This window comes from Osmerus eperlanus, chromosome 1 (genome assembly GCF_963692335.1).
Source record: "Osmerus eperlanus chromosome 1, fOsmEpe2.1, whole genome shotgun sequence".
Taxonomy (NCBI): domain Eukaryota; kingdom Metazoa; phylum Chordata; class Actinopteri; order Osmeriformes; family Osmeridae; genus Osmerus; species Osmerus eperlanus.
The window spans coordinates 19,158,915-19,176,863 of record NC_085018.1 but is presented as its reverse complement, the minus strand read 5'-3'; the positions used below and the strand labels follow the sequence as shown (position 1 = coordinate 19,176,863).

The 17,949-nt window shown below is 47.0% G+C and overlaps 2 protein-coding genes across 2 annotated transcripts; one reads left to right on the top strand and one right to left on the bottom strand.

Moving 5' to 3' along the window:
* Window positions 1-130: 130 nt before the first annotated feature.
* LOC134031337 (acidic mammalian chitinase-like) lies at window positions 131-3,533 on the bottom strand. Its single transcript, XM_062474966.1, has 11 exons — window positions 3,479-3,533; window positions 3,356-3,385; window positions 2,851-3,052; window positions 2,628-2,684; window positions 2,366-2,531; window positions 2,055-2,179; window positions 1,844-1,967; window positions 1,545-1,730; window positions 1,312-1,434; window positions 1,078-1,216; window positions 131-470 (listed from the first exon to the last, which is right to left on the bottom strand). The coding sequence occupies exons 1-11, from the start codon at window positions 3,516-3,518 to the stop codon at window positions 223-225; spliced, it is 1,440 nt and encodes a 479-aa protein (XP_062330950.1). The 5' UTR covers window positions 3,519-3,533; the 3' UTR covers window positions 131-222.
* Window positions 3,534-8,695: 5,162 nt separating this feature from the next.
* On the top strand, window positions 8,696-17,725 carry lrrn2 (leucine rich repeat neuronal 2). The gene is made up of 2 exons (XM_062467842.1): window positions 8,696-8,993; window positions 14,093-17,725. Exon 2 carries the CDS (start codon window positions 14,305-14,307, stop codon window positions 16,834-16,836), a length of 2,532 nt encoding a protein of 843 aa, XP_062323826.1. The 5' UTR covers window positions 8,696-8,993; window positions 14,093-14,304; the 3' UTR covers window positions 16,837-17,725.
* Window positions 17,726-17,949: the final 224 nt, after the last annotated feature.

The window sequence follows — 17,949 nt, the reverse complement described above, 5'->3', positions numbered from 1 at the left end:
TTATGTTGTTTATGATGATGATCACATATTCTGTTGTTTGAATTGTATTTTTCCATCTCTCTGTTATGTGATGTCAGCAGCCTTGAATAGTTTGTCTTTTTCACAATAGAGGCACACTTTTGTAGGTTGCTTCAAATTATGTTTATTACAGTCAGATCAGAAATGGTTTACAATTGTTACATGTAGCTGATGTTGTTCTACTGAGGGAGCTGAAGGGGAGGTTTAAGCCCAGTTGCAGCAGGAGCAGCTAGCGTCAAACACCAGTCCAGCAGCACAGTGCTGGGTGTAGGTCACTCCCTGGCTGCATTCATAGAAGTGGTTCTTGTTGGTGGGGTCTGGGAAGAGACCATTGGCCTTGCCAGCACAGAAGCCAGATCCTCCAGTGGCACCACCACCACTACCACCACCACCGCTGGGCTTGGGAGGAGCCTGGGTAACGGGGGGGAGGGGGTTCGTGCGAGCAGCACAACCTGGAAGGGACAGGAGAGATTAGACAGTCAGGTTGCTGTGGTGTGTGTGTGTGTGTGTGTGTGTGTGTGTGTGTGTGTGTGTGTGTGTGTGTGTGTGTGTGTGTGTGTGTGTGTGTGTGTGTGTGTGTGTGTGTGTGTGTGTGTGTGTGTGTGTGTGTGTGTGTGTGTGTGTGTGTCTGTGTCTGTGTCTGTGTCTGTGTCTGTGTCTGTGTCTGTGTCTGTGTCTGTGTCTGTGTCTGTGTCTGTGTCTGTGTGTGTGTGTGTGTGTGTGTGTGTGTCTGTGTCTGTGTCTGTGTCTGTGTCTGTGTCTGTGTCTGTGTCTGTGTCTGTGTCTGTGTCTGTGTCTGTGTCTGTGTGTGTGTGTGTGTGTGTGTGTGTGTGTGTGTGTGTGTGTGTGTGTGTGTGTGTGTGTGTGTGTGTGTGTGTGTGTGTGTGTGTGTGTGTGTGTGTGTGTGTGTGTGTGTGTGTGTGTGTGTGTGTGTGTGTGTGTGTGTGTGTGTGTGTGTGTGTCTGTGTCTGTGTCTGTGTCTGTGTCTGTGTCTGTGTCTGTGTCTGTGTCTGTGTCTGTGTCTGTGTCTGTGTCTGTGTCTGTGTCTGTGTGTGTCACCTGCTCCGGTGCCCAGACCACTCTTTATGGTGTTGATCAGAGGGTATCTGCCCTGGCCGCAGAAGGTGCCAGTGAAGTCATCCAGATCCAGACTCCACACCATGGCTCCTCCAAAACCAGCCTGCTTCAGCCATTTGATCTGTGGGGAGGAAGAAAGTTTACAGACATGTATCACATGACCAGCTCCGTGTCATGTCAACTCGATAGTAGTGACACGCGCGCATGATGTAATACCTTGATCAGGAAGCTCTTGACATTGTCATATCCAACCCACATGTTCTTGCTGTCGTAGGCGTAGGGCACATCCTGGGTAGAGTCCCAAGCCTGGGTGGCACCCTGCTTCAGGAAGGTGCAGATCTGGTGGAAGGTGCAGTGAAAGGGGTTAGATTCTCCATGCTGTAAACACACGCACGTGCAGTACACAAGCATTCACAACCCCTCCCCTTCACAGACACACACACACAGACCTCATAGTAAGCCCAGAATCCAGCCTGGCGGGTGAAGGTCCCAGCGGGGCCGGGGCCAGCGGAGGGAGCTCCGACTCCAGTGTTGGAGGCGGAAGCCAGGCGGAAGGTGTGGCCGTAGGTTGGGAAACCAACCAGCAGCTTCTCAGCTGGGACACCATTGCTCTTCCAGTACTTCATGGCGTAGTCCTGAAAACAGAAACGCTCACAGTGTTGATGGATCACCTCTATGAATATATTAAGCTTCTGTCAGACAGCGGGAAGTGGATAGAGAAAGAGATAGTAAGGAGTTCATCACTCACCACATTGAAGTAGATGAGGTCTCCCTGGTCAGATGGGCCTCTGTACAGAGGGCTGTTCTCCCCAGTGTTCTTTTCCCAGGAGCCATGGAAATCATAGGTCATCACGTGGAAGTAGTCCAGCACTCTGACAAAGACAAACTTAAGTTATCACCACAACACAGTTGATAAAGAAACTTGTGTATCCTGTGCGTGTGTGTGCGCACAAACTGACTGTCCAATCTGGGCGATCTGGTATCCAGAGTCGATGGTTCCCTTCCCAGCAGACACGGCGGCGGTCAGCATCAGACGGGGGCGGTTGGTGCTCTTTCCTTCCTTCACGAATGCGCTCAGCAGTTCCTACACACACACAGACAACAGCAGAACGTGTCAATATTGTATGCATGAATGCACACAATTGATCCCAAAGTCGAAACGTAAGACTTTCGACAAGAGGATTTATGAGGCCTTGCTTCTCTTACTGTAAAGAGGCAGAGGAACATGTACTGGAGCTGTAGATCTGCAGGAGAGGGGGTCTGACAGTACCTGCACCAAGGTGGTGTAGCGCTGCTTGTCCTCTGGAGGGGACCCTCTGGAGCCAGGGTATTCCCAGTCAATGTCCAGGCCATCAAACTGGTATTGACGGAGGAACTTGATCACACTGGTGATGAAGGTCTGCCGATTAGCAGCACTGGAGACCATGGCTGTGAACCTGAGGACAGACATGTAGCATCAGCATTCCGCTCTTCCTGGTTGGGTGCTGGGTTAGAGGCAGGTGCGTGGATAAGAACACTCAGTCTGGATTTACTTCTGAGTGCCGAAGTTCCATCCTCCGATGGCCAACAGGGTCTTCAGGTTGCTGTTCCTAGAAATGCAGAGAAACAAAACAGCTCAGAGATGTGTGCACTTTTATGTGCTAGCGTGAGTGTGTGTATATGTGTGTTTAAATATGTGCATGTGCAAACCTGTAAATGTGCAAAAGCGTACGGACTTGTGTGCTCGTGTGTGTGTGTGTGTGTGTGAGTACTTACTGGTTCTTGAGGGCCTGGAACTGTCCGTAGAGCTTCTCGTCGTCCCACTCGTAGGTCTTGATCTGGTTGCTGTCCATCCCAGCGAAGGCATAGATGAGGTGGTCACAGAGACATGGGTCAATGTCGGTAGGGAAATACTTCCCTGCTCCTGGTCGGTACTGTCCCCAGTTAGTGAAATAACAGGAGAGGATGTAGGAGGATCCTAGACAGAGATACAAAGAGATACAAAAATATAGTGTTATTGTCGGGGTTAGGGTTAGTGTCAGGGTTTGTGCAGGACTCAGATAACGTAATTAATTGAACATCCTGGATTGCATGATAAACAAAAGAATATGGTTATGGTCCACTCAAAGGGTAGGGATGTGGATGTTCATTGACTTTCGGTAGATTTATTTTACCACGTCAGTAAATCTTAGAGTGCAATTTGAGCTCAGAGGTCATAGAGGTATAAAATTCCAACCCTGTCCTCATGAACAGACTAACCATTATTTAAGTTTGTACTTACCTAGCTGCACATGCAGCAGGAGAGCCAATCCTACAAAGAGAAAAAGAGTGAGAGAGAGAGAAGTATGTTAAAGACAAGTCATGGAGAAATCATGAAGATGCAGGTGCACCGGTATCTGCTTACCAACGCAGATGAGTAGTTTGCCCATGTTGCCTCTGTACATTGGTGTGAGGGCTGATTGAACCTTATATAGCCCAGGCTCCTTCCTCTATCTGCACACTATGTTTGATCTGGCTTCTCCGCTATGGTTGATTCAGCAAAAGTCAGCATTCAGCCACATTGACGTTGGTCTTGACCGGACATCAGATTGCGTTGTGCCATGAAAACCTGATAAACTTCACACGTCCTTCTGGAATGATATGATTCCTTGCTTATTTAAGATATCATTTTTCTAATGCAAGTTGCTGCCTATTTTAAAATCCCCCACCAACTGCACTTACAATACAGCTTGTTTGGGGTCAATCCATTTAAGTCTATCTTTAATTTGTCAACATATGTAACTATGTATTGAACATGTTGTTTTCACATTTACAAAATGCTTACCTTAATCTGTAAGAGCAATAAACTAATACATTCGTTTTGAGTTACGCCCCTGAAAAAACAACCACAGTAATAGACATCCACATCCATGAATTTCCTTTGGGATCCATAAAGTAAATTGAATTGAATGACATGATGGCAGTCTATCCAGAATGACTCTGGAAGTCACTACTGTGCCCTCTGTTAAGACGCTACAAGGGGTCATTGTCTGGGAGAGGCCAGAAAGTGTCTGACAGCTGGTGCTGGTGTTTGCTCAGTGGTACCTAAGTGGCTGTACCTGCCTGCCTTATCATTGAAGAACACATGTCCAACCCTCAGTACATAGCTTCAGTATCAGTCCACACACAAACACGTGATGCCCTGAACGACCTCTATGACACTGACAGGCTGCGTCACATATTCCTCAGCTGGATACTTGCTTACTACCTGTTTTCCTCTCTAGTGTGAACATATAGAGTACAACGCTTCCCACTAGTGTGGTCCCTCTTTATGTGGATTGAATGGAATTCATGTTGAAGGTGTATCAATAGGAATGTACCTGTTGTGGAAGGATGGCCTTTAGTGAAGATGGAGACTTGGAGAAGTCTACAGGTCTCCTACCATCTGTAGGTTTGCAGCAGCAGTGTCAAACATGACCATCAGAGGCCGCTGTTGTCCCATGACCAACTCGGAGCAGGTTATGACATTTTGTCCGTTTCCTACATAATCCCTCAAATTTGTCATGCAACTACACACCACCTTTTGCTTCTGTATTGTAATGGACCATTACGACCATATTTTATCACCATCCATCTCTCTGTCTTTCTATCTTTCTATCTCGTTCTCTAATTCTCTCTGTGTAACCCTCTACCATCCTTCTTCACCAGTAACCATGGTAACCCCAAAGCCAGCGATCCAGCGTGTTGACACTGAGAATAGACCTGTTGCCATTAACACATGACACATAAACACACACACACACACAAAGTCACGTACAAAGGGAAAGGAGAAACAATATGCAGCTATTGCAGGCTTTATTCACCTTGGTCATCATCGTGCAGCTCAACAGTGTGGTAGGAAATGTCCATATTTTATTACCAAATGGGGTTTACTGTGCTGAGTACTGTGCTATACTGTGCTGCCTAGCTTTGAGTTGCTGTGTTTATTGATCCAGTAAATCCATGATGTAACATCCAGTTATGAGTTATATTCATGTCATGAGGAGAACTGCGCAACAGTCATAAGGTTGTGTTCTTCTAAAGTATGAGTCACACATGAGGGTGTTTAGTGTCTCTCTCTCTCCCTCTCTCTCCCTCTTTCTGATGTAAGGTCTTCGGTATCTAGTTGCTACTGCTGGGCCTGTCACCATGGCAGCAGATTCCCAATCATCGTCTCTCAGAAATATTTATGATTTCAACTCACACACACAAAGAGAGAGATTATATATAGAGAGATAATGTCTCAATCCATTCTTAAATACAATACATGGAGACAACAATTCTGTGGTAATTGTAACATCTACATGTATATCATTTGTTGTTTCCGTGTTTGCGTGTCTTTGTGTTGTGTGTGTGTGTGTGTAGGGTTGCCTACCTGTAGGGCTTTTTTATGTATGATTAATTTACAGTAACAGAAGCTGATACTGCAACATGCTTCAGCTTAAGTATCTATATGAGTCTAAACTATGTTTCAGTGAGAGCATACTTACAAAGACACATACTATCCACACACATACACAAACATTCGAGAGGGTATCAATAGCGAGCTTGGAATTGTTGTTTGAAATGGTGCTGAAGGCTAGAGTAAGACAAGTGTTCGTCAGTAATTTGGAAAAATGAACCTATTAAAAAAATCATCTTTCTTTCTCCCTCTCTCAGCTTCTCTCACGCATACCCACGTACACTCCCCCACACTCACACACACAAAATCCTTCACATAATCCAATGCAGTCATCAGCCTTTTGAGTTCTTATTGTGACACTTCTAACTGAATTAGTCACTGAGAGAAACATTTCTACACACTCTCCTCTGAAATATACATAGTGAAAAGATGTTTGTGACAGTATAACTGCACACGACGGTGCTGGGAAACAAAAGAGGGGAAGAAAAGGAGGAGGGAGAGGAGAGGGAGAGGAGAGGACAGGAGATGGAGAGGACAGGAGAGGAGAGGAGAGGAAGAGGAGAGGAGAGGAGAGGAGAGGAGAGGAGAGGAGAGGGAGAGGAGAGGAGAGGAGAGGAGAGGAGAGGAGAGGGAGAGGACAGGAGAGGAGAGGGAGAGGAGAGGAGAGGACAGGAGAGGAGAGGAGAGGGAGAGGAGAGGACAGGGAGAGGACAGGAGAGGGAGAGGACAGGAGAGGAGAGGAGAGGGAGAGGAGAGCAGAGGAGAGGAGAGGGAGAGGAGAGGGAGAGCAGAGGAGAGGAGAGGGAGAGGAGAGGGAGAGGACAGGACAGGACAGGAGAGGGAGAGGAGAGGAGAGGAGAGGGAGAGGGAGAGGGAGAGGGAGAGGAAGAGGAAGAGGAAGAGGAGAGGGAGAGGGAGAGGAGAGGAGAGGAGAGGAGAGGAGAAGGAGAGGAGAGGGAGAGGAGAGGAGGAGAGAGGGAGAGGGAGAGGAGAGGAGAGGAGAGGAGAGGAGAGGAGAGGAGGGGAGGGGAGGGGAGGGGAGGGGAGGGGAGGGGAGGGGAGGGGAGAGGAGAGGAGAGGAGAGGGAGAGGAAAGGGAGAGGAGAAGAGAGGGAGAGGAGAGGAGAGGAGAGGAGAGGAGAGGAGAGGGAGAGGAGAGGAGAGCAGAGCAGAGGAGAGGGGAGGGGAGGGGAGGGGAGGGAAGGAGAAGAGAAGAGAAGAGAAGAGAAGAGAAGAGAGGAGAGGGAGAGGAGAGGAAGCATAGCTCCGTTTCTTCTCTCCAATAAAAGCAACACTCTCACAGAGTTGCTATGGCAACCTCTTCTCATTTCTTTCGACTCACTGCTGTCTTTCTGTGTGTGTGTGTGTGTGTGTGTATGTGTGTGATCTTGAATCAGCCTAATGAAGGAGAGAACCATTAGAGAACCAAATAGTCCAACAATAACAGGCCTATAAACCACATAAAGACATACATATGTAAACGTAACTAATATAAAATATCTTGGAGAAATACAGATGAAATATATTAAAGTATTATGTTGTATATAATTTGTGTCTGTGTGTGTGTGTGTGTGTGTGTGTGTGTGTGTGTGTGTGTGTGTGTGTGTATGCATGTGTGGGTGTGTGCGTAAGTGTGTGTACCTAAAACATTGCTTTTATGAGATACCCTTTTTGCTCTCAGCCCTTCCTTTTCCTAACACTCAAGAAACGAATACGATTCAACAGTTAGTGCTTTCATCCTCCTCTCCATCCATCCTCTCCATCCATCCTCGCTTATCTTTCAGTATGTCCTCCTTTCATTACTGCTCATCCGACCACACAATACAAACATAATGCGTCCATCCACTTCCTCCTTCTGTCCTTGTAACTGGAGCATACTTAGTGAGGGGGGAGTACAGTACCCCCCAAGCACTTAATGTCTTTAATGCAGCCTCTCCTTATTCTTCCTGTGTCACTCAGCCATCAAGCCGGTCCTTAAAGTCCCACTCTCTCAAGCTCTCAAAGCAGGAGCTGATATTTTTCTGCAGCAAGACAGAAATCCCCACTAAACAGTAAATAAGCAATAATTGTGTTGAGGAACTTTATATCACAAGATAAACAATGACAGGAATTGAAAGTATGTGTTGATGTGTTAAATGGAGTGTTGTCCATGTTCACTACTGACTGTAGAATTCATTAAGAACATACAAAGAGTTTTCCATATAGAGTTTGAAGACAGTTGGAAGTAAAAGGCCAATGGAAAGTGAATTTACCGTTTAGTATGCAGATCCACCAACACATGCACACACATACATTTACACTCTCATTGCCATAGGATTTCTGTACTCAAGACTGCTGAATTATTGTCATCATTTGTTAAGGAGAAGACCAAACTTCAGTCGGATGCTTTCTGTTTTTACCTTGACTGTCAACAATGGAGGATGAATGGCTGAGGGGGTAAACACAGTGACGCATGAATACAAAGAGAGAGAGAGGGAAGAGAGAGGGAATAAAGAGAGGAGAGAGAGGGAGGAGACAGAGGAGAGAGAGAGGGAGGAGACAGAGGAGAGAGAGAGGGAGGAGACAGAGGAGAGAGAGGAGAGAGAAGTAAGTGAGGAGAGTTCTCATTAGAGGACTGTTGGAGGTTGATAGACCAGGTTTACTGGGCTCTTAGTGAGACAGACACTGAAACTGAAAACACACAGACACTCTCTCTCCATGACTCCTTCTTTCTTATAAACACATAAAGAATATTATGTGTCAGTGCAAACAACAACTATGAATCTAGTGAGAAAATAACATTTGGACTGGAACCCTTAGTTTCCATTATAAAAGTACAACTTTCCTTACACTGTTTATTAATGTTAATCTTATGTTCCGAAAAAAAGGGAGCCAAGAGGGAAAGACTGAAGTTAAAAGAGAAAGAGAATAAGAAATGTTACTAGGGAGATGGAGAGAGGTACAGATGAAAGGTGAAGGGACTAAGTATGGTGAAGGAGGAAGACGGGAAAAGGGGAGGGGCTTACGCGGACAGAATAACTGCTGAGTGCGCCTCCTCTTCTTCTACCTCGTTCAAAGGCTCTGTCTGCTGAGAAAGAGGAGGGGGATAAAGACAGAGACAGAGTGGGAGACAGAGAGAGAGAGGGGGAGGAGGGGGAGAAGGCGACACAGATAGAGCGAGAGTGAGAGAGACAGAGAGAGGGAGAGAAAGAGAAGGGGATAGAGAGAGGGAGGGAAGGAAGGAAAGAGATAGGGAGACAGAGAGAGAGAGTGACAGAGAGAGAGCAAGAAAAGGAGGGACCAGTGCACAAAGACTCAGTATGTGCAGTTTGTTCTTTTGCATCAGAGGAAGGGACAGAGGGAAGAAGGACATTTGAGCAAAAAAATCTGGATATTCACAAATGTGGCACAAGAAGGAGAAAACATTCATTTAGGAAGAGACCATAGAGTGAGGGAACAGAAAACAGAAGGAGAGGCAGAGGAGTGAAGAAGAGGGGGATGTAGCCAGACCTTGTGTCATGGTAAGGAAGCTGAAATGTGCATGCACATTAGTTAGAGTGTTAGTTAGACACTGTACTAGAGGAGTGAGGCATATACACAGGATGTAGTAGGTGTTGCCACAATAGAAATGATCTGTGATATGGTGTTTAGACTGTAAATGTGTTACATGAGTATGTGTGTGTGTGTAAGTGTGTGTGTACGTGTGTGTGTGAGGGTGCGTGCGTGCGTGCACGTACATGAGTGTGTTGTAGCAATCATGGATGGAAGCCAATGCATCTCTCTTTTCATTGAAAGGATTAACATCTAGCACTCCTCTCCCTCTCAATCTTTCCTGTGTCCCTACTGTTGCAGTGCTGTTATCATAGTTACACAGCACAGCAACTCTGCATCCTGCAGTAGGCAACCTCAGCTACAGCTTAGCATTTTTCTATCCCCCCTCCCTTGGTGGATTTGTTCTACAGGGAGTGAGGACATGCGGGAGGATTGGGCCAGAGCTGGCCAAACAGAGCATAAATTTAATGAGCATGTTTGTTTATTAGTCTGATTGCACTCCAGAGCAACGGAGGACTTGGTCTAACGTAGCCTGAACATGTCATCATGTCATTATTCTTACTCTCAAGTCCAGTCGTTCATTAGCTGTTAGAACTGTGGCCATTCTGTATGTTGTAATAATGACGTTGTGTTGCCACTGTGTCCTTTTCAGTGTCATTACATACCCTACTCTATCAAACACCAAAACAAACTCAGTAGATACACAAACACTCAAATGCAAGATGGAAAACCTCTGTAAAAGATTTGATTTATCGATAAAATGTGTCTTTCTATCAAGTTAAGTGGGATCACTACATGATTCGACAGTTTTTATTATCCCAGAAAACTGCCTGGTCTGTCACATCTCTGTCCACCCCAGTAACCACAAACTACCCCTGGCCACAGAGGGACACACACACACACTTACAGGGATGGCTTCACAGGATGCATCTAACTGCTACTGACGAACATCTGGAGCTTTGTCTTCAAACCCCCCCTCTCTGAGCTTCCATTTTTGGGGGGTTTATTTGGACACAAACACAGACACCTTTTAAGTCATGCTGTCTAACACTGATCATTATCCATAATTGTCTAATTGTATTGCACTTGTTTTGCCCACAGTCATGTTACGTCATCACTCACACCACAAGTGTTTGTCAGACACAGACCAGAACGAGCAAGAGATTGACGAAAATAGGAAGGAAAGGAACAGAGAGAGAAAGAGAGAGAGAAATAATTTAGGAAAGGTGAATTTTGCATCACAATTTTAAACATCTTTAGCTTTCTTCCATTTTCATCATTGTATTATCTCCACTCCTCCTCCTCCTCCTCTTCACCTCTGGTCAGTCTGAGGAGTCATCTCGTTTTTCTAATTACCTTGTACTGTGGGATGTAGTATGTACTATTATTTGTGTGTGTACTATGTGTGTGTGTGTATCATTATTATGAATATAATGTACTGTTCAGTGGCCCAGAAGTGCTGTCTGTCTGAGGATATGTTTCAGGAGAGAAGACGGCCAGTGTTTGTTTAAGGCACAGCTCTCCATTTACAGAGAGAGAGGGACAAAGAGAAAGAAGCAGTAGTGATCCATGTGTGGAATTACACACACACACACACACACACACACACACACGCATACTTGAATACATGCATACAGCACACACACAAATACACGCACACACACACACACTCACTCACACACAGCTCAGTTTTTCTGAAACAGATAAATACACACAATGAGAATGGAAGAGCAAAGAAGAAAAATAGGGACATCAAAAATAGATGAACAGAAATCCATTATTGAACATGGGGGAATGTGGAAACACAGAGAGACTGCAGATCAAAGAGAATGGGTGAGAAACCCAGAAGGTACAGCTAATAAATATTCCTACATTTCTCTTTCAATATCTCCATTCCTCTTTGATTACCCTCAATCATTTTTACTCAAACGCAAATTATTTTTTATTTTTTCACAAATGTATTAGGCTACAGGTGTGTTTCATAAATCTGTATATGATACATCTGAACACATATGTATACACCACACACACATAAACACACACCACACACACACACTCTGAGCTGCTAACTGGAGTAATTGAAACCCATGGGGGTGTTTGAGTGCTAATGGTTTGGGTGCATCCTCTTGGTGTGTAAATTAGCTCTATCTAATTTTCCCTCCAACTACTTAGTGGAGAAGCTTTCCTTCTTGGTAAGCATCTCTGTGCAACCCATCCCTCTTCCCTTCTGTCCTCACAAACACAAACACACACACCAACACTCACACATACAGTCATACACACACTCACACAGGGTTGTATTTTTGTTTCATGTAGACGGCAGAGGTCTCCTAGCTGCAAAGGCGGGTGACAGGATGCAATGTCTGCTGAAGGCAATTTTCCCTGATATGTACTGTACAGCAGAACTAAAGGTGTTTTAGTGGAAAAGGATGTGAGTCCAGCAGGCGCAGGGAAGAAGCTGCAGATGAATCAATGAGATACACTGAGAAAGGCTTTTCCTCAAACTCTTTGGGACGCAGTTGGATAGAATGCTGTTTTTGTATATTCAGTTTGAAATGTTGGCCCGGCATTCAGTTATCATGTACAGCAGAGCCTCCCTCTTTCTCTGTTCATGTTGACCTGTTGGTTGTTCGGGTGATCAGCCAAGTTGGGTTTCAGTGTTGTATGTTCAGATTATATTTAGGATTAACATGTGGACATAGTTATTCCACAGACAATATCAGAATGCTCTGACTGGGACAGAACTGACCTTGTGAAGCAGAGAAGCAGGTCTCCATGGCAACTGTGTAGCAAGCAACTACTGCATAGCCTCCTCTGTGTGTGTGTGTGTGTGTGTGTGTGTGTGTGTGTGTGTGTGTGTGTGTGCGTGTGTGCGTGTGTGCGTGTGTGCGTGTGTGCGTGTGCGTGTGCGTGTGTGCGTGTGTGTGTGTGTGTGGCGGGGACGACTACGACTCTAAGAGCCACTGAGAAGGAGATGGAAGGAATATATACTATATGACCATGTACAGGATGAAAAAAGCAATTTGTGTAAACATACAACAGAATAAACTGTCTATGTGTGTTGATACCTGTGTGTCTCCATATGTGTTTGAACAGGTGTGTGCTTGTGTGTACGTTCCCAGTTCTTTACTACAATCCATATTCCCCTGAGTAGCTCAGCAGTAGCAGGATCCATCTAACCACAGCAGAGTCAGTTCAACTCTGTGGAGCAGGTGATTGAGAACAGCAGGGTAACTGTACTGGAGAGGATCCATGGAAAGGAACAGAACGCTACAGTGGAATAGAATCTTAGATCTGAATAGAATACAAATGATTAAATGGTGTATTTGTGGGTAATGGTGGATAGAGCACAGAATGTGATTTGCATTATATATACATAGATCAACTCTATGGTATTTCATAAAATAAATGAACATAAAATGAACATCACATAAAGGGAGTCAGGTGGCTGAGTGGTCAGAGAATCGGGCTAGTAATCAGAAGATCGCCGGTTCGATTCCCGGCCGCTCAAATTACGTTGTGTCTTTGGGCAAGGCACTTCACCCTACTTGCCTCGGGGGAATGTCTCTGTACTTACTGTAAGTCGCTCTGGATAAGAGCGTCTGCTAAATGTAAATAATGTACGTTCCTTCAATAGCAAGCCAAGTATCGGGATATGTGTTGAATAGATGACTGTTGCATAATATAAGGCTATCATACAATAATTTATTCTTCAACAGCCCTTTCTCTCACTCTCCTACTCCACTACTTGGGATGCTCCACAGAGCAGTCAAGCTAATCTCACTCTCCTACTCCACTACTTGGGCTGCTCCACAGAGCAGTCAAGCTAATCTCACTCTCCTACTCCACTACTTGGGCTGCTCCACAGAGTAGTCAAGCTAATCTCACTCCCACCAGTGCCACACAATCGAGGCAGGGTTTATCTAGACTCTACACTGCAGCTGTGGTCCTCGCACCCAGGAGAGAACAAAGATCTTGACAGGAGAGGGGGTAAACAGAGCGAGGCTGTCTAACATAGAGACCGCTAACCATACTCTCTGTCACAATACCACTCTATCCAACTCTAACACATGCATATTCACTCCTCAACCTCTTCAGAGCTATAGAAAGGTGGCATGGTGTTCTGATTTAAAGTTTCCCATAAAATAATTGATATCTAGATACAGATAAGGAGCTTAATGGTCCAGTGATTAAATTGGTGTATTTGATCAACAGTTGGGTGCTGTTTATCAGCAGTTAAACCCTCTCCTTTGCATCTTTCTTTCACCATCCTTCCAATCCATTTAACTTTATCTCCTGTTTTAAGTGTCTCATTCTTCTTTCTCCCTCCATTGTCTCAGATGTGTTGTCATGAAACAAGACTACTCCCCTGCTGGGTGTCTAATCACAAGGCTTTATACTGTAAACCTAAGCCAGCATGTTTCCCTGTGGAGCTACCGTTCCTTTGATGTTGAAGGACAAACAGACAAGCCCTAAATGCACACCACAGCCAACCTGGCTCCTCTCCATCCCTCCTCTCTCATCCCTCCCTCCTTCGCTCCATCCTCACCTCATACTTCATACCTCATACTCCTCTTACCTTCACCCCCCCAACCTCTCCCTCCCCTCCTCTGCACTAATTCTTCAGCCTATTTGTCTGAGTGTGTCCTTGTCTGTTGTGTGATCACCAGATGATTACATGATCCAGTTAGGAGCCAACCAAGCAGTGCCAGTGCCAGCCTGACACTTACACAGAGTGCTGCTAATGAAGGAGCCTTTCCACCCTCATCTTCCTCCCTTCTGAATCCACCCTCCTCTCGTCCTCTCCCCCTGTCCTCTCTTACAACTATCCCACTCCTCCCTTCACATGCTCTCAATAAACTGATGTAAATATTCTATGTGTGTAGATATGCTTGTCCTTCTAATCTCTCTCTCTCTCTCTCTCTCTCTCTCTCTCTCTCTCTCTCTCTCTCTCTCTCTCTCTCTCTCTCTCTCTCTCTCTCTCTCTCTCTCTCTCTCTCTCTCTCTCTCTCTCTCTCTCTCTCTCTCTCTCTCTCTCTCTCTCTCTCTGTGTCTCTTTGTGTTGCAGTTCTGCTCTAAACTGAGAGCCCCATCACCTCCACCTGCTGTCAGGATGTAACAGCAACAGTCTACTTTCTACTATCCACAGAGACCAACACACGAACATCAGCCACACAACAGTAACTTCAACTCGCCTTCAGCATTGCGACTGTCAGTAGACTTTAGAATAATCTAGAACAAACTCAGACTGTGTTTGTGTACTAACTCTGTACTGTAAGCATGTGGAGGCCAACACCCATTGTGTTGCAGTCTCAGCTGCTCCTGTTTGTGTGTATGTGTGTGTGTGTGTGTGGGTTGGGTGCGGTGGTGATTCAATCCCTCCCATGGCATGTCTCCTGCCCGGGCCACTGTGTCTGTCAGATCAAGCCTTGGTTCTCCCCTGAGTCTGTCTACTGTGAAGCTCCTACTGTCGACTGTAATGACCTTCTGTTGACCAAGCTGCCCTCGGCCCTCCCTCACAATACACACACCCTGCGCCTGCAAAGCAACCTCCTGTCTGCCTTAGACAGCACCGGGTTACATACACTCCCCAACCTTACTGAGCTCGACCTCTCCCAGAACCACTTCAACAGTGTGAGAAGCCTGACACAGAGCCTGGCCCTGGCCTCTCTGCTCTCCCTGCATCTGGAGGAGAATCAGCTGACCCATCTCCCCCTGAGTTCCTTTTTTTCCTTGCCTGCCCTTCAGGAGCTTTTCCTCAGCCACAACCGCCTACGGTCCCTGGCCCCTGGAGCCTTCACAGGCCTGGACTCCTTACTGCGTCTGCATCTCAATAACAACAGACTGACCTCCATCGACCCACGCTGGTTCACGGCACTGCCCAGTCTGGAGGTGCTGATGCTTGGGGGGAATCCGGTGGAGGCCCTCCCTGAGCAGGGCTTCCAGGCCCTGGGCTCCCTACGGAGCCTGGTTCTTGGGGACATGGGCCTGAAGGGGCTGCCTGAAGGAGCCCTAGAAGGGCTGGATAACCTGGAGAGCCTGTCTTTCTATGACAATCTACTGACCAGTGTTCCCACTCAGGCTCTGAGGAGAGTAGCAGGGTTGAAGTTCCTGGACCTCAACAAGAACCGTATTGGCCTGGTACAGACGGGAGACTTCAAGAATATGGTCCATTTGAAAGAGCTAGGGCTGAACAACATGGAGGAGTTGGTTTCCATTGAGAAAGCTGCCCTGGAGAATCTCCCAGAGCTCACCAAGCTGGAGATCACCAACAACCCCCGTCTGTCCTACATCCACCCCCAGGCCTTTCTTCAGCTTGGCAGGCTGGAGAGTCTGATGCTGAACTCCAACTCTCTGACTGCCCTTCACCAACACACACTTCTATCCCTGCCCAGCCTGCAGGAGGTCAGCTTACACTCCAACCCACTCCGCTGTGACTGTCTGTTCCGCTGGGTGGCTGGAGGCCACTCACACACAGACTCAGACACACACACACACCTGGAGGCACAGGCTGATGCGCACACACCGCGAGCTGTGAGGTTCATCCAGCCCCAGGCCACGCTGTGCTCTGAGCCTCCGGAACTGAGAGCCCGCAGGGTGAGGGAGCTGTCTTTGAGAGAGATGTCTGCCTCTTGTCTTCCCCTGATCCCACCAGGTCCCCTCCCCCCATACATGGGGGTGAGAGAGGGGGGGAGTCTGGTCCTGCACTGCAGAGCTCTAGCTGAGCCACAGCCTACTATCTACTGGGTGACTCCCACTGGGCTGAAACTGGGACCTAACATGAGCCACGCAGCCAACCACACGCCAGAACCGAGCCCCATGCCTTCCCTTCAAGCCAGTCCAGCCAAGTCCCACCACCACAAACACACCCACCCTTCCGGTCATGCTCAGGGGCTGTCCATTGTCCCAGGCCCAGGTTCCTCCTCCCACTATAACCTTCTCCCAGAGGGGACACTGCAGATTGTCAGAGTGACGCCCAAGGAGGCAGGTTTATACACCTGTGTGGCTGAGAATGCGCTGGGTGCAGACACTCGCAGCGTCACTGTGGGCGTGCATGGAAGGGGAGAGTGGAGGGAGGGCCCGGTGCCCTCCAGCCCGGTGCCTTCCAGCCCGGTGCCCTCCAGCCCGGTGCCCTCCAGCCCGGTGCCTTCCAGCCCGGTGCCCTCCAGCCCGGTGCCCTCCAGCCCGGTGCCCTCCAGCCCGGTGCCTTCCAGCCTGCAGGAGTTTCCATTCCTCAAGTCAGCTGGGGGTTTACAGGTGAAGAAGGTAGGAGAACACTATGCTGTTTTAACCTGGATGACCGGCCACAACTTCCCCTTTGCCAAATTATCCTGGCACGCCACACACTCGGATACACAGACACATTCCACTCGTATCCTAGCTGGCACACAAAGCTTCAACCTCACACATCTGCAGCCGGGGACCCTCTACCGTGTGTGTCTGCACACGGAGATCAGAGAGGGACCAAGACAGGCAGGGAGCAGGCAGAGAGACGGGAGCCCGCCCCAGTGTGTGTCCCTCAGGACTGTGGAGAACTCCAAGCCTTACGCTGACCTGACCCTAAGCCCAGAGCTGACCTCCACGGTCCTGCTGCTGCTCACCCTCACCCTGCTGCTGCTGGCCCTCCAATCCTGGCATGGGGAGCCCTGGGAGGGCATGGAGAAACCCCACGGTGCCCTTCTACAGGAGGTCCAAGGTCATGAGGCGATCCCAGAGGTCAAAGTTGAAAAGAAGAAATGCTCAGCCAATCAGACACCAGAGAGCTCTGACCAGCCTGGACAAGAAGAGAAAGGGTTGCAACAGCCTGTGTAATGTTGAGACACACATGCAGCAACACACACACATGTACACAAGTACACAAGGAAAGTTATTACTTTCAAATAAATTACTTGGTGGATGGCACCAGAGATGGTATCCAGTATGACATAGTAAGAGATTTGTATTTATTTTACATATGAATATATATTCTCATTCTTTGTTTGTGTAACAAGATGTATAAAGAAGGATTTTCCAAAACATGCTACAAACCAGAGATCAGCAGACCATCTGTCTGTATTTGACATCCACAGGACCTATCCCCGGCAAAGGCCTGAGCTGACATTGCAGAATAAGCCTGGGTCACACTGAACAGTGACTGAGAGCTACCGAACTATGAACCAATCCCAGACTGAATATATAGGCCTACTGGTATCTATGAAGGTTACAGTAGGTTTCAACTATCACAACTGGCATGGATGTGGCTAAACTGTCAGTTACTGTGATGTACAGGAAATCTTTTTTTCTCTCAATCTTCACATGCAAACTGGTAGAGCAGTCTGTGTTTTTGTTCCTCTTGCTGTGAAAACAGTCTTTGTAACCTGTGATGTGTGCACAAAGGATGAGACAGGAGGTTTCTCAGTGGTAACAGAGATGGACCCTCTCGGGTCCACTTTCTGAGTTCACAGAGCAGACTCTCTCTTCTTCCATCCTATTCTAACCACTCCATCCAGCCTTGCATCTTCAAACAGAGACACATTCTCCGAAGTGCATCATTACACACACTTCATGCGCCTTCTGGGTCTTGCACATCCAAGAAGTCGATGTGAATAACCTGTCTAGCTTTTATGACACTTTTATTTGGTCTTAAATTCTGCAGTACAATCTAGATTCCTTTACCCATAAGTATTCCCTCTTTCAAAAATGATATGTATATATATGACTGTATTGAATTCTATTTTGAACAATCAATAAAATGTTTTTGACTGATATGCTAATGGTGTGATTTACATCTACAGAAAGACATGTTCAGTGTAACACGAAGCGTGTGAATGTTCAGTATTTTTTGTAATGTAGTGTGAGCCCTGTGCTCAGTTCGCCCTCTGGCTGCTAAAGAGTGGAACTACATGCTGTCTTGATGTTCAGATACAGTGGGGGGTGTGAGAACAG